This window comes from Drosophila tropicalis, unplaced genomic scaffold (genome assembly GCF_018151085.1).
Source record: "Drosophila tropicalis isolate 14030-0801.00 unplaced genomic scaffold, ASM1815108v1 contig_805, whole genome shotgun sequence".
NCBI classification, from domain to species: Eukaryota; Metazoa; Arthropoda; class Insecta; order Diptera; family Drosophilidae; genus Drosophila; species Drosophila tropicalis.
Window position 1 is genome coordinate 997,414 of NW_027173295.1, and position 22,278 is coordinate 1,019,691.

General features: G+C 39.7%; 1 protein-coding gene across 1 annotated transcript; it reads right to left on the reverse strand.

Moving 5' to 3' along the window:
- Window positions 1–2: 2 nt before the first annotated feature.
- Window positions 3–4,537, reverse strand: LOC137580013 (uncharacterized). The gene is made up of 9 exons (XM_068293932.1): window positions 4,331–4,537; window positions 3,882–4,273; window positions 3,739–3,824; window positions 3,577–3,678; window positions 2,910–3,435; window positions 1,349–2,844; window positions 1,110–1,281; window positions 288–632; window positions 3–224 (listed from the first exon to the last, which is right to left on the reverse strand). Exons 1-9 carry the CDS (start codon window positions 4,467–4,469, stop codon window positions 93–95), a joined length of 3,390 nt encoding a protein of 1,129 aa, XP_068150033.1. The 5' UTR covers window positions 4,470–4,537; the 3' UTR covers window positions 3–92.
- Window positions 4,538–22,278: the final 17,741 nt, after the last annotated feature.

Consider the following 22,278-nt stretch of genomic DNA (forward strand, 5'->3'; position numbering starts at 1 on the left):
GATTATAGATGTTGCCTTACTTTTATTATTTGAAAATACTTATAAGTACATATAGAGTTATATAGAAGGTTATAGAATGCTATAGAAGATTGCTATGAAAAACTCAATATATGAAGTTCGCTCAGCATTTTCTTAACCAAATGGAGTAACATGGAATCTCTGTTGCGCACTTCAGTTGCATGAGGATTCATAGAATTGATAATCTGATGCAGATCCGTGAATGTCTAAAATGAGACGTAGAGAATTCAAACTGTATGGATAGTGGTAAAAGTTGTTCATTCACTTACACCAATGTTTCGCCACGTGGGCTTATAATCCAAATTGAATACATCCAAGTCAGATGAGCACAGCTCGGAAACTTCTACAAATGTCGCATTGTCGGGTGTTATGCGAACAGTAACCTCGGAATACTCTGTATTATCTTTGGCATTCTTCATGCATAGCAAAATGTTTCGACGTGTGGCCAAACGATTCCAATTCGAACGATAAAATTTCATTAGTTTGCAGTGCAAAGCCATCGCATCATAGGTATGATCCTCAACGGCCACATGTTTAATGGTGAAATAGCCATTGTCTATATAAAAACTGGCATCATGTTCAGCAAAAATATTGATATTTTTATCCCAAAAACGCTGTTAAGATTAATTAGTTAGGAACTAAATATCTATGAAATTAACTTTGAATATACCAAAGTTTATATACCCTTGCAAAAAGAGAACTAAACTAAAATTAATCTCGAGTTCTGTTACTTTGTTAACTAGACCAAAACTTTGAACTCGATTTAGAGTCAATACCCGAGCCATGAAGAATTCTTTTGTAGACCAAGCTAATTTCCTTCATGTTCTATTTAAGCGACAAAATACTCTTGGCTAGAAGAGGTATAACAGACAGACAGACACTGAATACACTTCCTAGTCGGTGGCTCAATGGAGACCTACTAAAACTACAATTCTGTTGTGCTCGGGTTCGAACCCCGACGTAGGTGGAGTTTCCCGATGAAGCAATACTAAAAGGTAGTTCCGTCGGGGATAATGGAAACGATTGTGGATAACGAATAAATTGAGCCCACTTTCTGCAAGGATACAAGTATAATACTCAGCATATTCAACCTGACGTAGTTCTTGGAAATCACTTATGGGCTCAACAATTTCTAAATATTTTTTGGGCTTTGTGACAAAAACCTTCGATTGATCAGTCACATAGCCACGGATGCCACGACTTGAGATATAAAGTATAACACGCACATGGAAAGTGTCTATTCGCAGCATAATCTCCTCGGGACTGGTGAGGGGGGAAGGAGGGTATTTTTAGTATTCAGGCAATCAAATATTATAAATTTACTACTCACTTTTCCTCATTGGGTTGCATATGCCAGTCTTTAAAGGGAAAATGCTCATAACGTTTGAATGCCAGACCGAAAATTCCCAAGCGATCTGTTTTTAGGGTTATTGTAGCATCCTCGCGATTAAAGTGACTTTCAAGAATGTACTTTGTGGTCCAGTGAAAGGCTTGGGTTACATTTTTCTTCTCCTCGGTATGGGATTCCTCCAATCCTACTCGTAAGCTTGACACACTGTGCACACTCGGACGATCCAGCTCTGTGATGGATTGTTGCGAAATACCTGTATGCATTGACCCCGTATTTAGTTTAGCCATATTGTTAGATCCATAACCCACACGTTCTGAGATCGATAAGACTTTTTTTAGCGTCTTGCGTTTCGTCTCCTTTTTCTTAGCGAAGACGGCTTTTACGGGCGATTTATCAGGTGACTTATCTTCGAATTTTCGCTTCAATATGGATTTCTTTATTTCGAAATCAGTTTGGTTACTGATGTTACGAAATTTAAACATATACTTTAGCTTGATCTTATCAATGGTATTTAATATACCGTATGATGTATTTTTAGCATCCAAATCGCTGCTATCCACACTATCGGGAAAGATTACAGGACCGTCGCTGGAAAATATAGGAAACATGCGCTCAGGACTATGCTGGGATTCATATTCGAAATCAATATCCGAATTTTTAATGATCTCCTGAATCACAACATCTTGCAGCTGAACTAGTCCCTTCTGGGGCTTTGTTTTTTCCATCTCTTCTTCATACTCCTCCTTAAAGTCTATCGGGAATTTAAAGGACGAAAGTATACGCGGCAGTAGAAATTGTTGTATCTTTTGCAATTGCAAACTATTCAATTTCTCGCTGAGATCAAAGTTTTCAAATGGTACGACACACTCGGTTGGTTGCATCAATTTCGTGTGCCTCAGTATCGACATAAGAGTGGGCCGAAAGACATTGACTGGTTCGCTATCCCTTCGTTGAATCAACGAGAAAGCATAGTTATGGAAATCTTTAGAACCAGAATATCTTGTGGTTTCTGGCGTTGCTCTATGCTTTTTTTTGGGCTGTTCATCCACATCGGCCATATTAGATTTGCTTGTATCCACCAAGTTTATCACTTGGCTGCAAGACATAAATTGACACACCTTTGGTTCGCTCCAATAGCAGAGATCTGGCGATAGCTTAAAAGTGACAAAGAAATACGGTAACTCATTCTCGTCCAGGTGATAGGCACTGTATTCCTCGTCGCCATTAAGACGCAATTGAGTATTCGATTGGCGACGCAAGACTGGACCAGGTACTGCTGATTCTCTGCTGCCTCTCGCCGAATTTACACTTTTCTCACGATCCTCTAAATCGGCTATCACATTGGTCATGGTATGCAAAATGCGTCCATCCTCGTGCAGAGTGATGTTGAATCTCTCAAAGTGTCTATGCTGGGGTCGACGCACAAACATAATCGAATAGATACCACCCAACATGATATTTTCCCTGAGATTTATCTAAGAATATTTGAGATTAACATAAATGTGCTTTCCCCTAAATTCATCATCATTCATCATCTTACCTCATCGCTAGCTAAATTCATTTTCTTCGGATGATACAAATCATCAAGAAAGTCCAGGTATTGACTCTCCTCCCTAACGAGAAACACATTATGTGGATCTGGCAGCATTCCTTCCACCAACTGAAGTGGTTGCTTAGGTGGCTTTAGTATATTATGATGCTTACTCGAGCCAGTCGACTTGTCTCTCGATTTTCGGTGTTCCTTAGCTGCCTTTTCCATTTTATCGGCTATCAACTCCATGGTCTCTTCATACTCATTCCATTTACTTCGCATTTTATCTGCCAACTCTTGCTGTATTTCCAGCTGCGTATACCATTCGTTAATTAAACAGTCCTCGATATCAAGTATTCCTGCATTTAAATGGCTAACAGACTGTAGGGTCACCCGTTCAAAGCTTTTGGCATTTTGTGTTAGCATGTCAAATTTGGTGTGAACACAACGCACAGTCAGTCTATCGTTGAGTACACTTAGTGGCATCTGAACACGAACCTTTGAAGCTTTGAAGTCCGCCATCATAGCTGGTACCCTGATCAAAATAGAGCTCTTATAATTTAGACTTGAAACTAAATATCCTAACTAATTAATATTGAACATAATTTTCTATTATCAAACTCTAATTTTGAGAAACTTTCATAAGTTTTTGTTGAATTTGAATACTATGACTTACTCCATTCGATCGAAGCGTAGGGACACATTACGCAGACTCCAAATGTCTATTTGAAAGATATCACAGCCATGGCTCCAGGTTGCAATTTTGGCGTCTATAGAGCTAATTGAATGAAAATCGTTAGTGGATTTTTGTTCACTCCAACAGTTGCCCAACACTCACTCCATATAAAGGCCATCCATGCGTATTACGCGATATGTTAAGTAATCAAAAGAATTTTCTATCCCCTGCTCGATATCCCAGCGGGTCTTTGAACAGTAAATATATCAATACATAATCGAATATTCTGTGAGGGTTTTTACTACCTGCATTATTTCCATTTGATGTTTAAAGTTTAAACGTGCCATTTCAGCTTGATTGCCCAGCATCGTTTCGATTTGCCGCAAAGTATTCAAATATAATCTCACTTTTGCCTCAATCCGTTCGCCAATACGATCGCGTTGCCTTTCGGCCAGTGCACGGCGTGTGTTGTCCGTGCGTAGGGTGTTTTGTGTCAGGATACTCCGCTCGTCCACGGACAATGTCCAGTCTACAGTGTCGTCATCGAAAATGTTTTGGAAATGGTCTTCTCTAAACAAAAATGTACGTATCTCAGGTGGCAAGTATGGACGGGGCAAGCCATCGCAACGTAAATGATGCTCCCAGTGCTCACGTTTGGCCCGCTTCTCTTCCAAATGGGCAAACTCATCCACAGCGACTGCAATGAAAATGGGAAATCATATGAGACCTGAAGCCGAGACTAGTGTTTTCTTACTCTTCATAAAATTGCAGGACACGGAAACATCTTGGAGTCGTTGCATTTGCTTTTGTTCCCTCTCTAGCATTTCAGCCTCGCTAATTAAACGGTATTCTATGGGTTCTGCAAATGTTGCCGTCGATTTCTGGTTAGCCATCCTTCTAGTGTGCCTAAAATGTGTATTCCTCTATATAGATAATCATTCAAACTAATTGATAGATTACTAAAACCTGGCAAACTGATGTTGAAACTAAACTACAATCGATTAACCCATCTATCTAGCAAATCAAAGTTGGTAGCCAAATCATCGTTCTTGGTCTTAACTTATCTTAATCTATGCTCTACTTGCTACAATAACTTTTCGACTTCTTTATGGGTATTTTTTGTTTTTTGTCATATCAAGTGTAAGAGGTGAAAGTGTCGATTTGCTATTGTGGATTAAGCCTTACTTGTGCTCCATGTTCCATCGAATTGTGCTGTAGGCAGTGACAATAGCTCGTTTCCAATAAATTGATTAAATTGAATGTTGCATTGTATGTTTGTTTGTTGGAGTGTATGCATGTCTGTGTGTGTGTGTGTGTGTGTGATGGCAGCTCCATTTACATACGAAGACCATGTTATGTGGCATGTCAAAGCTTTGCCATGTCTGATCGATTACATTGATGAATGAATTTCAACAAGCTATCGCTTTATTGACGATGACGACGACCACGACAACCAGAACAACAACAACAACGACAGAGAAAAAACGAATGAAGGCGACTCCTACACAGGCTCCATGAGTTAACTGAAGAGCTCGACATTCCTGGTATCTATGTATGTATCTAAATGTATGTATGTAGGCCCCCTGACTGGGCCTCTGGCGAAATTTATTTGTTGCAAGTTGTCTTTTAAATAAATTTCTTGTCAAATGTCCCCACATTCGCCAAATGCTGTGTGTGTGTGTGTGTGTGTGTATCTGTGTGTCTGTGTCGTTGTCTTGACTCTGGCCATTACATTCGTCAGTTGGTTAGGTTTGGAGTTGGAGACTTTACTTTGTCGGTAATAAGTCACCCAGATCTCTAGACTTGACAAAGACAAAACAACATTTGAAATAATTTAATGAACTTTACAGACATTTCACCATTATTTTTCTTGAAATGCCTCACATTCAGAGATGTGCCGAAATGTTAGAAAACAAACTAAAATAGTAAAAACAACGGCAGGAGCAGCAACAACAACAACAACAGCAGCAGCAGCAGGTCGTTGTCCCATACCTATTAAGAGCCAATAGTTTTGACACCTTCACAATGATCCAATCAATATCAATTGATCTGCCCCCCTTATAACAAGCAGCTGAGAAAATGACGAGCAAATCGTTTGCTAGCCATGCAATCATTCAATTTATAATTTGCAAGCAACCAACAAGAAGTGTGTAAGCGAGAGGTACCATAAGAGTGAAAGGGGGAGAGATATAGAGGCCGATCCGTCCATGTACATGTCCATGTCCATGGCAAAAGCAATTTCCTAGCCTCCAATTGGATGACTTGCCAACAAGCTGTAACAACTAAGGCACGTAGTTGACTCTCTGGAATTGTGAGTTTGCTGAAACCTAACGAGTTCAGGCTGCAATTTTGTCTCAAAAAAATAAGAAAAGCAAAAAAAATCAGCAAATCCGCAAATCGAATTCAAAAGGAATCACCGACATCAATATACCTTGGCATCCATGAAAAGTCAAGCTGAAGCAGTGCAAAGTAATCGAAAGATGCAATTGCCCAGCTCATTGAGACTGAACTTGTGTTAGTTTGCAAATCATAATATACCCACTCTAAACGTGAGTAATGGGTATTCAAAATCAAACCAAAAATTGCTAGCCCGCTACTAAATCGAAGCTGCATCAACTGATGCCGCTGCGGCTGCTGCTGCTGCTGGCTTCAGGCGAAAATAATTGACATCTGTATAAAAGTTTGCTATTTGATTTGCGGCTATGGGATCCACACACACACACACATACACACAATATATATATTGGATGGAGTTGCTTAGTTATGTTGGATAACAAGTGCCCGAATTGTCTTGTTGTTGCTGCTGTCCGCCAGTTTGTCGTTTATCCGCTGCTCTACTACTCAGCGCTTTGTCTGTCTGTCTATTTTTCACCTGCACTTCAATTGCATTTCAAAAACTAGAAAAATTATACCAAACTTCGAAGCAGTCGTTAACTGTTTGGTAGCAGGAGGCAGCTGTAGCTGGCGATTGCTGAGAAAGTGCCACTTAATTATATTATTTTTATGTTTTTTTTTTGCTTTCTTTCATCGATGTATTAGCCAGCCCCTTATCTGGTTAGGCGGCGCTTTCTAATCGCTAATACTGAATTGTGGCCAGCAACATGTTGGCATGTAAATGTTGACAGCAACATGTTTACCGTTCACCTTTGCCACCAGTATGAGTCTGTCTATATCTATAAGCCCATTCTTCCTCCACCTCATTCTGTACCTCACCGAAAATGCCTTAACAATGTGGAAACTTTTGACATTTACATGAGAATTGTAAGACTAAACAAAACAGAAGAAGACAAAAAAAAAACACACACAATATGAACATAGAATTTGTCCAGCAAAAATTCAAAAAAAAAAAAAAAAACCAACAAGAAAAAGATGCATTTGTTATTGTTGTTGCTGCTGCCTGCCTGCCAGCTTGTTGTTGTCGATGGTTAAGCAACAAATTGAGTCTAATTAATTTTCAGCAAACTGCAGAGACCAACATTTTATACACTTACCAAGCAGAGGGCATCTTAACTACTAGTTAAACTACTTGCCATGATTAAGCACTAAACTAGTTCTATGTATATTATCTCTTTACCCCTTCCAGGCTCAAGAGAAAGACTACGGGTTTAATCTAATTCCTATTAGCAATACTCAAAGTCACATCTTTCACTTAGTCTTGAATGATGATGATTCAAAGACCCAAAAGTAAAATTTTTTAATTAAATAGAAATATAATAAATATGACATATGTTTTATAGAGCAATTTGAACCATCTACACTTAAGGATTTGATATATAGAGTATTTTTGAATGTGGTTCGATTTGTTTATTTATTTTCGTGCTTAGACAGACGATGCATGGATTTTCTACTTTATGTTTCCCTTAACGGTAGATAAATGTTTAAACAATGCACTACCACTACTACCACATACAAAATCTGTGTATAGAGAGAATACCTTCCTCATCGACATCATCATCAACAACAGCAGGGAAAATAACAAATGTATAAATACTTGAGCTTCAGTTTTTGAAAATCTATGCAAAGCAACATCAAAAAGACCAAAAACGAGCATTCATTTAATGCCTTAGATATGCAAATGAGAAAAAATTCTTTAGCTTTTGGCTTTGGTCTTCAACCATCCAGGCCATTCGTCCAGTTGTCAGTGGCCAGTTGCCAGTTGCCAGTTGATTGGCTACCTTTTATAAGCTCTAAACTCTCTGATGGTCGTTGTTGGACTTATCGGGCTCCTCTTTTGCTTAATTGTTGTCTCAAAATCTAGGGAAATTGTGTGGAATGATTAAAATTAGCATAAAATGTGAGCATTGTTCCAGCTACCGTGAAAGGAAAGTGAGCGTGGAAAGCGTTTAAAATACTTATTTATAACAAATGCATTTATGAGCTGGCCAAGAGACACAAAATAGCGCATTAATTTGTAGGTTTCTATGTCAAACAGCTGGGCCAGTTAACCACTGCTGACGCAGGTCAGCTCCGTTTCGGTGGGAATGAAACCAAATTGATTTCTCGTGTTGCCACACCCATTCCCGGACTCGGCTATCGCCTGACACTCTGGAATCCGGATAGCCGGTTAACAAGCAACGCCGGTGGCAAAAAATTCAACGTGCCTTCTGTTTGGCTTATCACCTGACAAGCGGGAGAACAGTCTCCGCCATTTGCATGACTGCGGAGGCAAGAGAGAGAAGGGTGTAACGTGCCTCATTACGAATGCGACAGTGGGCAACAAGTTGCAGCAGCTCCAACAGTAGACAGCTCTTGATATCGTTCTCTCGTTCTACTATTTACTAACTCTAATTGGTAAACTTTTTATGCTATCGATTAACGGGGCGTATGAGTAATTGCCGTGTCATCGTCATCAGCTGACAATTACAATCTTTGATTGAAGTTTGCATTATTTTCTTTCACAAATCTCTCTGGATTTCTCCAACTCTTTGCATTAAATGAAATGCAAATTTTTTGAGTGCCTTCATGCAGCTGGATAAAAAACCGGGAACCGAAACTGAAACTGGGCATGGACTTGGAAATGGTTCATAAAACTGGAACTGATTCGTGGGGCCAATGACGAGGCTGGTTTTTTTGTTATTATTATTATTTGGATAAGTTGGCGTGTTTTTGCGGCTGTGCCCACAATTTAATTATGCCACAGAATGGCTGGACAGCAAAAAAAACGAGGAAAAAGAGAAAAAAATAGCAATTGGAAAACCCAAAATCAATATCATTTCGTGTCGAGTTTTTAATGAACAATTGTCGCGAAGTTTCAACAGAAATAAGCAAAGGCGCATGGTAAATAAGCAATTGAATTGGTTAGCAGCAACAACAAATATTCGATATCGGAATATTGTGTTCGGTGGTGTCCGTCGGAGTCAAAGACAAAGTGAGTGGCACCAGATACGACTAACTGGCAGAGAGCAGGCGCGAGCCTTCCACTATGGACTATGAGCTGCTCTATTAGGTTTCATTTTTACAGCCCGTTCGTTTTAATCAAATTCACATTAACAACAGCAGCAACAGCAGCAGCAGCAGCCGCAGCAAAAGCCAATTGCAACTGCAACAATTTCCAGTGCAGCTGCAATAACTGGCAACTCGCTAGCAACTAGCAGCCAGCAACTGGCTAGTCTCAAGCACTGCATATTGTATAAGCCAAGCATATTATCGTACCATATAAACGGGTATATTAGTTTCATTGAAAGCTAATTGTTGTTTCAGAAGAAGGTGAAGTCGATGCCGGATTAAGCCAGCGAAGGCCTGTGATAATGTAACTTAGAAGAAGATTTTTCAATGTGAATGGTCAAAAACAAAGCGTCATGTTAATTAACGGAATGTTAGTTTGGGGGTTCTAATACAAAGATTAAGCTTAAGGACTACTATCTAATAAGAAAACCGATATTTGAATTTGAAAAATCATTTGATGATGTCGTTTAAGGCAGATTTAAAGACATTGTTCTTATTTGAATCAAGGCATTAAAGGCATTTCCTAATCCTGCTGATCCTATTGAAACAGTTTTGAGTTTAGTTTCTGCGTCTTTGTTATTTTTAATTGATGGCTTACAATTTGAGAAATCATTGAAAATTTTAAGTAGCTTAGTAGTTTGCAATTTCATCTGTCGATTTATATTTATGGATTCCTAACTAAAGCATCACTTAAGATTTTAGCATTCCGGGTGCCCATATCAAGAGCTAAAACTACATCCATACACTAGCCTGGGATTCGAACCCGGGTCCTCGTTGTTCAGTTGCCCAAATGACTTAGACAACTCATCTACCGAGGACTGCAGCAGACACTTCAGCTTTTAAGAAAAACACTAGTACATTTCATTAAAACCACCGTTTTATCGATATTGATTTATTCTTAAGTTATCGATATACAAGCATCACTAATGACAACATCAATAGGTACCCATTTAAAGCTGTTTAGCGTAAAAGTATTTACTTTAGGATTCAGTTTCCGATAGTTTCTTCTGGTCCTCTCTGTTTTTTGAGTCTAAGTCAATGTTCGTAACGATTCTCGATTATTTTAGACGATTTATCGTAAATGTATCATCTCTTACTATAACCGAGAAGCTGTTGTCATTTGCCGAACACACAAATATGAATGCAGTTTCTAATTTTCTCTTATTGGCATGCATGGGAAATATTTAAGACCCACAAAATATAGAAATTAAACAGAATCACTCTGCCAAACGCAATTGTGGAACTTCTTAAAAACAGATCCTTATCGCTTGAGGGTATTCCTTTAAGAATGGTTAACTTAGCTTAGCACTTTTGGGAGAACTATTCTCTACAGGGTATCACGATGGTCGAGTAACTCTAGTTGTGCGTTGCTTGCACATTCAGTTATGGTTTTTATAGCTTTCTGTGTCGGTGGTACACGCCCAAAAACCAACAAACAACCAGCAACCAGGCTTGCAACAACTGCCTCTTGTTGGACAAGTTACCAAAAATAGACCGAAAACCAAAAAAAAATAAAAACCGCCAACCCAAAAAAGAGAAAAAAATTAAACACAAACCAAACTCAGTTCAAAAAATTGTCTCGCACAAATTTATGAACTTTTTGGTTAGCGTTGGTTGGCACTAGATCCGTCTAGGCCCAACCAGCCAAGAGAGCAAAATAATGAAAAAAAAAAAAATACTGCAAATAATTGCTGCGGTTATATTTACTACTACTAACTATGGCTAGTAATTCATATACAGAGCACAACCAAGAGCATAAAGCGTAATTCATGTTGGACTTTTATGGTTAACCAGACCAGAAGGAAAACCAAAAAGAAATAAATAAATATATATGTATGTATGTATGTACATATAGAAATGCATTGTGATAATTTGCATGCCCAAGGTTATCACAAATGACTGCCGCCTGCCTCCCCACAAGCTCCCAAAGACCGGCCCGAACTGTCGTTTGTCAGACTGGAATTGGCGCTCTGCTAGAGCTGCACCAGTTGACGCCTCTAATTGCAGACTTGGTGCACAGCATTCGAAGTCATCAAATTATGGGTTTATGCATTTTCCTTCATTTAGTTGAGCTGATCTGACAGTTATTATAGAAAGAACGCCCCGTTTCCATTAGCGAAAACCAGAATTCGAAACGAAATTGTGGTGGGCCTGTTGGCGGCTAAAGGAAGGTGGGGGGGAGGGGCATTCTAATGAACTTGTCTAGCTCCACAATGATAACACAGCAATGCAATCTGTTTGGGGTTTGGTTGGCCAGTTGGCCAGCGTTCTTCTGAATGCAATTTATGGGATCAACAGACCCGTTAGTGCCAAATTACAAATGGGCTCGTAGCAGCAAAGTGCAAAACAGACGTGGCAATAACCAACAAGACATTAACCCGGCGCATGCCTGGCCACAGCACACAGCTGCATTTATGCTGCATATGCTCCACACACTCTCTCTCCCTCTCTCTCTCTCTCACTCACTCACTCACTCTATCATGTTCTCTTTCTTTTTTGTTTGCCTCTCCCCATCAGCGTTGTCCAATAATTGCTTATGAGCTGCGCCAAACAGCTGCTGACTGCGAGGCGGGATGCTGGAATCACTGCCAGCGGCGATTGAACAAGATATGAGTGCAGTTGCAGTCTCTGTATACCTCCCCCCCTCCCCGTATCACACCCCTGTGGAAACCAAAACCAAACCAAGTCCAATACAAGCCAACCAACTAACCGACCAACCGACCATCGCTTGGCCACAAAAACATAAAACAATAAAGTTAGGCGCTGCGCAAAAGAATAATCGCATAAATCATGCAGTCTTGGGGACCTGCGGCAGCGGCGTCTAACTAAGCTGCACTAACGGCAACCAAAAGCTTGCAACTTTTGGCGACGCCTTACAGTGGAACGGTTTTAATATAATTATGTCTCTTTTATTTGAAAATCTACACCAAACACAATAGTTCTCTAACAGACGAAAATGGGTGTATTTCCTGCTGATCAAGAATATATATTCATTATACAAGGTGGACCTAAGCACCGATAGGTCGACATCGGAGTTTTATAAGCTTCATTAATAAAAGTTTACTAGTTATTACTTGTTTACTAGTTTACTAGTTATTTGATATAATTCATATACAAATTATAATTTGATAAGTCAAGAGAAATCTATATAATCTGCTTCACCTTTGTAATTCTCAACTAGTTTTGGCACTGCTACAGAGGCTTGGTCTCTGCGATTTCGGAGTCTTCAGATATTTTTGAAATATATGAACAATTTTTAACACATTTTCATCAATTCTTTACTCAAAATTGCCGATAAACTCAAATGATTGATTAAAATTATTTGCGATTTTATTATTAATTATTTTTGATTAAAAGTAAACTAAAATGATAACTAATTTTCGTTACAAAGGCAGATAATGAATTTTGCAGGTATGTATTTCGATGACAATATTAACATTTCTAAATGACAATTCTAAAACGACACATAAAAAGGAAAGGAAATATGTTTATTATAAATTTTCTTGGTTATCATAACCCTTTAAATCTGACTAAAGTAAGCATATACAATTGAGCATGTTGCTAATCTTTCTTTCGGCTATGAATTGATCACCATAGACTATGATTGCCCCACTGTAGCTGTAGACATTGGCAACACTTTTCTTGCCTTAAGCCAAATTTATAGCGATCTAAGTAGGTATAAAGCGTTCATTTTGTGGCAGCGACGACGGCAACGGCAACGGCAACAGCGACTTCGTTACGTTTTCAAGGAGTGCCTAACAGGAGTATGGCTATGGCTTTTGTTTTTTGTTTTTTTTTTTTTTTTTTTTTGGTTGCTTTTGGTCCCGTTGGCAGTTAAGTTGGCTCTCTTCTGGTAAGAACAATAGAAATGAAATGCATTGCCCTGGCATAGGGAAAGATGGTGGACTACTTGGGCGAAAGGCAACTGCCGAAGTAAAAAAAAAAAAAAAAAAAAAGAACGAACGAAACGATGGACAGAGACGCGGCAACCAGTACAGAAACGTTGTGACATGGCACCAAGCGGGCGCGGTTGCATATGCAACTAACCCATATAAAAGGGTAAAGTGAGGCAGGCAGGTAAAAGTAGGGGCTGGTTTGAGGGGATCTGTGCTCACTCGTGCGCGATTTAAACAACTTCTTGCTAGGCTTTCGCTTTGTGTTTGTGGTCCAGGCTGAGGCTGAGGCTGAGGTTCAGGCTCGGGCTCAGGCCTCAGTCCCCATTCCTTTGTTGTGGTTAACAGTGGAAGAAATGGGACAAACTTTTTGGCCAACAAACAAACAAACTGAAAAGCCTCAAAACTCCCCCATGCACACACACACACACACAGAGACTGAAATGAAAAATCCGCTTAAATCATGAGCTGCTTCAGGTTATACCTCCCACCCGAATCATACGACCAGTCATAGACAAATGGCATTCTAATGCCTCTATTGGGGGATCAGACAAGACCGATGCAAAAAATCACCATTAATCACATATATGACAAAATGCAAGGCAAAAACGAAACAGATCGCAAAATGTTAAACCTTTTGTTTTTTTTTTTTTTTTTTTTGTTTAAATCAATGTACACAAAGGATGGGGGAGGGCGAGGTGAGATGGGTTGTCTCCTTTGGGCAGGTCTGACTGGTTTTACAGCCGCTCCATCGCCTTCTGTCTCCCGATAGCTTCTGCTTCTCGTCCGCCTTCTCCTGCATCGTTTTTCTCCCGCTGTCTCATTATTATGCGCGCATTGTGCGTGGCCCCGGCAACAGGAACTGGACATGGGCATAGGAATTTGTGTGAAGCCTGCCCAAGCCGAGCATGAAGCGTGCTCCGATTCTCAATTGCAAGTCTTGGTGCATGGTGCATATGCCTCTAGGGATAATTCATATAGGAGGCAGACAGACACCGATGCAGAGAGAGTGAGAGAGAGAGAGAGAGAGAGAGTCGTAAAAGGAAATCATCCAGGCAGGCAAACTACAGTTCGCAATTAAACAAAGCCCAACCATTGGAGGAGCAGACAAACATGGAACGAGTGCAGTTCCATCTCCAGGTTTTTGAAATGGCAGACAATACGCCGACCAACTTGGTGGCAAATGTTGGTGTTTTGCCATCTCTCTCTCTCTCTTTCTCTCTTGTTGTCCCTCGCTACATCAGGTTGTTGTTAATACACTAACCAGGCACAAACCCAGGCACAGGCTAGCTCCAAGGACTCCAAAACGCATTTCCGCCGTCGACAGCCATGCTTTGCATTTTATGCAAAAAAAAAAGTGAACAAAAATGCCCTCACAGCCTATCAGACGCATCCATCGCAATGGAAATGGAAGCCCGTTGGAGTCAGTGCGATTAAATGGGCAGGAGGAGGCGAAGGTTGACGGGGGAGCATTTGTAGTTTTGACCAACCATTGCCCCACGGCTTGTCATATTTAGTTAGCAAAACAAAGCATTCGCCATAATCGCTTGCAAATCACAGGGGAAACGTATTGCTTGTTAGCTTGTTTTATACCGAATTGTTTAACTAGGCAGCACCAAATCCTTTTTGCCATGTACATTTCATTTTCCCAAAACGCACCTTTCGCTACCCAGTGATTTGAAGATTTGCCAAGAGTCTTTCCATTTGTCATTTATCTTGAAATAGCACGACACGATAGACACATATTTCATATTAGACATAAGATGAAAAACTCTTACATATGTATATGTTGGCCGCCTACTATCGTTATCGATTTATTTGTATGTTATCGAGATGTGCTACCATTACTAGTGACATAGAAAAAAACGCACACTTCATGCGGAGGAAACATGTGAACCCATGAGTACTTACAATTATATACAATTATAAGTCATGGACAAAAAACACTCGACTAAACTCAACGAACTTTAGTATAGTATTAGCGAGAAGCTTCCGGGGATCTATCTAGGTTGCCATCTATGGATCTTTTGTACATCATCCACCAGAAAGAGAAAGCAAAGGAAATATCCCTAAATTTACGATCATGCCCAAAAACAAGTAAAATAATTGATTCAGAATTTGGAATATTCTCGATGTCGATTTATATCCCAAAAACAGTTAGTATTTTTCCCTTGCAACTTACATAAGTGGAAAATCTTCGTTTTAAAAGGCTTTAGACCTTTTTCTAAAACGTATTCAGTTTAGCCCACTTAAGTATCCTTGAAACTACCAGTTCAAACAGATTTCAATAGAAAAACTTTGTAGGTTTTTTAAGATATTTTATAAGAACTTCATTTAATTGATGGAATTATCGGTGTTACAATAAAAACCCTTCATTTTAATTGTTATACAACAGGATATGGTTTCCAGTCACCCCACTTTTTCAAACTAACAGTCCAACAGTCACACCCTTAAAACAAATGGTTTGCATTTTTCTATATATGTATTTATTTAACGAAGTTTTTAAGGCATTCTTCTAATGTTTAACTTACATGACTAGAAAACTTGTATATGACTTAATGCGGAACTCCTGAGGCCCAGGGAATCGCATAGTCGACACCTCAAGGTTGTCAGGGTGAAACATGTGGGATGTGGCATGGAACTGGACTTAGTATGTAGTTTCTATTTAAATTTAATAAATCTTATCGATCTCTGCCACAAATGCTAACAAAAAGGATGAAATTTATTTGTTTGTTTTTTGTTTTTTTCGTCCCCCCTGTTTATTCGAATTTGGGGCTTTTTTTTTTGGGCTCGGTCGAATTCTCGTTTAAAACTTCAGCTCAAGCGAAGCATTACAAATTTCACTGACCGTAGCAGCACAATGCAAATGAGGTCCTTTCAGCGATCCCTGGGTCCAGCCTTCAGCCTGGTCACTTGGTTAACATTTTCAACCTGAGGGTAGGAGAGCTCCATCGTCATCGTCATCATCGGCATCATGGGAAGGCTGGGACTCGTCTCTGTTTTGTGCTGGTGACAATTTAACACACAAATTCAGTGAAGCGTCAACTTGGGTAGGCATAAATTTACAACATTCACTGCCAACGCCTCCCCTCGTTCCTCGACATCGCTGCCGCCCATTGGACCATTCGGCCTTCTGCCAACTGTCCCCATCGATGTGTGAGCGCTTTAATTTTCCTTTTTCTTGCAATTTTCTCTTTGTCGTAGTCGTTTTTTTATTTTTCGGCGTTTATGCTCAAAGTCACTGAAGCGGAAAACTTTACAATCCATCAAATTAATGGAGCAATGTGTCACGAGGAGCACTCCGGTTCCCAGTTGTCCCCGATCTCCTTTTCTCTTTGTCTCTCTCTCTTTCGCTCTCAACGCCCTGACAAACTGACGATGCGTCGCAACGATAACTAGAAGAACTGACTGGAACCTCTGATGTTGCTGCTGCTTCCCATTCAGCTCCTCCTGGTGCTGGTGAAATGTCATCAACTTGAAATTGTAAATCAAGCAAAAATTGATTGAACAAAGCGCAGCGCTTGAGAAACCAAGGAGTAAAAGAACAAAATGAAAGGCAAGCAGACAGGGATAGAGAGTAGAGAGATGAGAACACTGCAAAGGAATGCGGTGCGACCAGTGGCAATGTGTTGAGTAGATTTGCGCATTGATTAAGTTGATAAAAATAGTTGAAGAACCTTTAAGTCGAACAAATTATTTCAAATCAATGCCCTAAAACAACATAAATTAGTTAAATCAACAAGAAACATCTAATAGTCTTCAAAAGTTCTTCGGAAAAGCTTCTTTCTAGACAGAACTTACTCTTGTTATAATTCTCAACTTGTTTTAGCATTAAAGTAGTGATATGCTAGTTTAAGCCGGCTCCAAATTAATCATAGAGAAATGGGCTTAAAAAGTATTTGAGTTGGAAATGCTCAAAGTAATGTAAAATGTGGAAAAATAACAAACAATTAAGAAAGCTAAGCTATTGCAAGTCAGCAAATGGTTTTCCACTCTCTGCTTAAAATGAAGTCTTGGATATTGAGGGACATTTCCTTGTAAATAAATGAATTGATTGATAGACCCACGTATTTTTCACCTGTCACTTGATTTGCAACACTTCCCACTTACTGTGTCATATCCTTTCATCTTTCTCTCACTGGCCTTAGGCAAAATGACAAAACTTTCCTTTCACCATCCCAATAATCTCACATACACAGATAAATATATAGGTACATATATATATCTGTAGGTAGGTATAATTCAATTGCCACATATATGATATACAATTAACACGGTTAATATGTTGTTGGACCAGCCCACATACTATAGACGACCAACACCACCGACACCACCTTCTCCTTCGTCTCCATTGCCATACACTGGCACCACCTCTTCCTGGGAGCACTTTGGTTGTTGCCTTTCACCAAAAGCCTGCCTTTAACTTGAATGTAATCTTCTTTCTCTGAGAGCGAGAGAGAGAACGAGAGAGATGTGTGGACGGACATAATGAAAGTCCTACACAATGTTACGGGCGCAAAACTTTCGCAAATATGCAAATCGTCCCACTGCCATTTGCACGTACAAATGTAAAGTACATTTTATAGACTTATCACGCGACACTCTCTACCCGGGAGAAGAGCGGCCCATAAATCTAAACGATATGCCAGCCATTACCGCCCACTTGCCCCAAAGTTGTTGTTGCCATGGTCGTCTCGGTCTTGGTCTTGGTCTTGGTCCCGTCGTCACGAGTGGCAACAATTAATTTTCATACGCAGACGCAGTTGGCTTGGCAGTTGGAGAAGCTGCAGGAACCACCTCTCTGACTAGCTACTGACTACTGTCTGGCAACGGATGCAAGGTTTTATTATACCCTTGCAGAGGGTATTATAAAATTGGTCAGATGTTTGTAACGCACAGAAGGAGACGTTTCCGACCCCATAAAGTTATATATTCTTGATCAGCATGAGAAGCTAAGTCGATATAGCCATGTCCGTCTGTCCGTCTGTCCGTCTGTCCGTCTGTCCGTCTGTCCGTCTGTCCGTCTGTCCGTCTGTCCGTCGGTGCGTACGCGTTTTACTCAGCCATCTTAAGAGCTATCGGGATGAAATTTTTTTGGGAGCTTTTTTACCCGGGTGAGATAAAGTATGAAAATCTTTGGGATCGGACTACTATATCATATAGCTCTGGAACAAAAATTTTTGCAAAAATTGGAGTATCCCCATGAAATTTACCAATATAATAGAATTTGATATAAAATCTCAGATCCCAAAATTTGACCCTGATCGGATAAATAGAACACAAGTTACAGTCTATATAAATCGGTTCAATCGCTGCCGGCAGCTCTGCTTGCTGCCTACTACGTCATCATCAAATCAACAGAGCACATGCATACACACACAGACGCAACGCTACATAAACTGTATGTGTATGCGTGTTGCTTTGCTTAGGGAATGAGGGAAGAAGAAGAACAAATTGTACATAGTATGAAGGTAAAATTGTTTTGTTTGTATATTAATGAATTGAGTTGCAGAAAAGAAATTTTGAACATGTGAAATTATTATTGTCAAGGACTGCAAGGGTATATAAACTTCGGCATAGCCGAATTTAACTTCTTTGATATTTTTTTTTTTTTTCTTTTCTCCTCACACCGTCAACAAATTGCACATCGATGGGACGCAACGATGGCGACTTGTGGCATTCTAGGAAAATAAATTTAAATAAATGCAAATACTTTAGCTGCTTCTTCTTTCTCACAATCTCCCTCTCGCTCTTCTTCTATCCCATACCAAAAGAATTGAAAATGCAAATTTGAGCTCAAAATAAAATCAAGTGAAGTAACTCGACAAAGAGTGGCAAAAAGGCCTTTAGACCGGGTCTCTCTCTCTCTCTCTCTCTCTGTGGATGTCTGTCGTTGCTGTCTTTGGGCCACAAGTGTTTTAACATTGTTTGCATGGCGCATTACGTGATTTGGCCACCGCCTACTCCTACACTTACTCCTACTCCAAGTTCATATGCCGGGCAGGAGCTGGAGGAGCAGTCGACTATTGCGTCGCGTTGTTCCTTTGCGTGTTAGCAGCATGTTGAAATTTGAATAAAAAACGCAACCCAAAAGCAACAACAACAACAGCAACAAGAACTAAAGGAAAACAATGAAAACGACAAGTGAAAGTTATCTAACGAATGACAAAATACCCTGAAATAATCAAATTCAAGAATACGAACGGCTTTAAAATTTAAAGTACGAAACTTTTTCTTGCCTTACACTGAAAAAACAGTATAGCAAATAGAAATATTTCTTGCTGAACAGCAACTGATTCGTGTGTTGCAACAAACACGAAGTATTCCGAAACTTTTTATTTTGATTTATTGTATTATAACCTACTTTAAAGAAACTTGAAAGCAAATAACGCATGGCAGAGAAAACAAATTTATCCATTTGTCAACAAACATTTTTTTAAGTGTAGTTTTGACATGTGGATCATTTTTTTCTGACAAGCACGAGTCGAATTGTTTCCGAAGTGCCATTGCCGAACAAACACGAGCATGTACAGTGTATGTGAGACGACAGCGCTGCGGCAGAGCTAGACCCTAGTCCGGGGAATGGGCCGTGCCGACCACTGCTTTAAATTTAGCACTTCAATGGTTCTGAAAATGTTCTTTTATTAATCTAAGAAATAATTAAAATTTCCTATACAGATTAGCCGTTCTTTGGCCGATATTAACATTAACTATCTCATTCAAAAGAAGAAGAAAACAAAAGTATTATTATTAAAGGCGAATAACATTAAGTTCTTTTTGCTGTCACTTTTAGGTTGAGAACTTAAAGTTAAGTTAAAAATTTAATCAAAATCTGATTGACAATCTTCTTCAAAACGAAGAGATCCTTGAAAGGAATATTTGGTCATGTCTAGTCTACAGTATTTCTTTGTTTTGACGGTTTGGTACCTTCAAATTCCGCTAATAATTTTAAGAAGAAAAAAATATGCGGAAAATTGTAAAAGTACAGTGGATCACATTAGTATTCGGTTTCTTCTTTTTCAACTTTTAACCCAAGTAACTTTATAAAAATCAGATGAAATAAAAAAAATTCAACATTAGAGCAGCGAGAAGTTGTCCTGAAATTGCATTTAGAGGGCAAGACCTATAAAAAAATTGGTGAAATAACTTATATAAAGCCAAACACAGTCGGTGACATCGTCCGGAGATTTAGAAATGAAGGAAGAATTGCCCCAATCAAGCAGAAAGGGCAAAGAAAACAAAATTAACAAGACGAGAGGAAATCTCGACTGAAACCATTCGCCTTACCAGAAGAAAAGATCGGCCGAGTTGCTTGTAAAAAGCCTTTGCTTTCTGAGATCGATAGGAAAAAAAGGGAAATCTTTGCCTAGGAATACGCTAAGAAGCCCCGAAGCTGTTGGGACGATGTCATTTTCTTGGACAAAAGCAAGTTCAATCTTTTTGGGAGTGACGGCAAGCTGGAGAGAAATCATTTACGGGCAACCGTAAAACACGGCTGGGGGCTGGAAATCTGGTCTTTATCGATGGTATAATGAATCAGGATGGTTATTTAAAGATTTCAAGCCAAAAATTTAAAGCAATCGGCAGAGAAAATTGGCATTTCCGAGAGCTTTAAACTGGATCAGGTATAATGAACGGATCGGAATATCAATGGATCGACTTGAATTAGGAGCATTTTAATCGTTTTTGCTTGACCCTGGCAACTCTTTTATTTTCGGCAGCAATCTATCCTTTGTCGCTGGAAGAAACTTTTGTATATACATATTAGTGAAAACTGATTTCAGAATAGGTTAAAAAATATATTTAGATGTATTTTTCTACCATTCTGCATTTCTGCAATTTTTTTTTTGCTGTCCTCTGTGGGCGATGTGGCTCTCATGATACGGCATGGCTCCCGCTCCATGGCAGAGTACTTGCCAGAGATAACAGACAGGCAGCCAGAAATGTGGGTGTTGGACAAAATTGGAGGAGAGGACAGCTACTCTGAAGCAGGAGAGGCACCATTCCAACATTCGTTTTCACAACCTGAGCCGATAACATTCCCAAGATGTCGCCATAGTGGGTCGAAAATGGGGGGAATGGCTGGGTACCTTGGACTTGGCTCTTGAATCGATAAATTAACGCTTGCGTCTTTATTTGTGCATTAGTCACGGTGAAAGGTTGCCCCCTAAAACCAAGAACAATGGAAAGGACCCAAATAGCCATCAACATTGACCAAGCGCACTGGCCATTTCCACTCCTATAGCCATAGCCATTCTGATACCGATTCCCTTTTACCATTTTGCTGCTGAGTCATTAGAATCTGCAGCTGCGCTTGCACCGGCGGCTTAAATCCAATTACAATGCAGAGCCCACTTGGACACACACACTCACAGATACACATACATTTACACAAATACAATGATCTGGCTGGAACAACCAGTTCCTGGGCCTGATCTGCAATTTGGTTTCAGCTTTTGGACATGACCAAAAGCCGCTGGCTAAGCATTGTCCACTCCGTGGGCCTCTTTTGCTTTATTATAGCAACGCTTATACAGATTAGAATAAATCAACTTGGGCCCCAAAAACGGTCGCCTTTTCTCTGTGCTTCAGTGCTCTGGTTTTCGCTTGTCCAGCGATCGGTAAACGCTACCGGCAACAATCTTAAGCATAGGCACACTGGGCCCCAGCTGCACTCCATGGACTGGAAACTCGGGATAGTTGAAAGCGATTTCCTATTAAGTGCAAGAGCCTGGCGCATCGACCGAAAGGAAGTTGCTAAGAGATAAGCGAGGCATCAGAATTAATAATGCATACGCCAGGAGGAGAATGCAATAGAAGGAACAGCAGCAGCGCACTAGGCTCGGATGGGTTGGCAAATGAATTATTTTATTATGTATGTACATATGTATGTATACTAAGGTCTACACTAATTTGAAGTACTAAAACTTTAATAAATTATGACTTGCATCAAGTGAATCGACCTGTTCATCCAAATTCAACCACATATTTCCTTTATTTTTTCTTATATTCTTTCCCATGTAAAAAGTAATTGTATAAACCACAATTACTCAATTATTTCCCAAAAATATCGTTGTTCATTTCACTCAAATATTGTCCAGGCGTTAGAATGTTCCGAAATAATAGAGATGGCGAATTCAATTGGTGGAGAAGGGTTCGACGATCTCGATGATTCCTCTCCTGAGAACGATTCAGAGGAGGTTGAATCTGTCCAATTCCCTGCAAATTGGGAGACCACTTTTGAGATGTCTTGCTAGATATGAGGAGGTCTATAAAGACTTAAACAATAGCCAAAGCCAAGTACTAACAACTGACTAAGTCTTAAGTCTATTTTATAATTTCTGCTAAAAGCAACTATCAAACT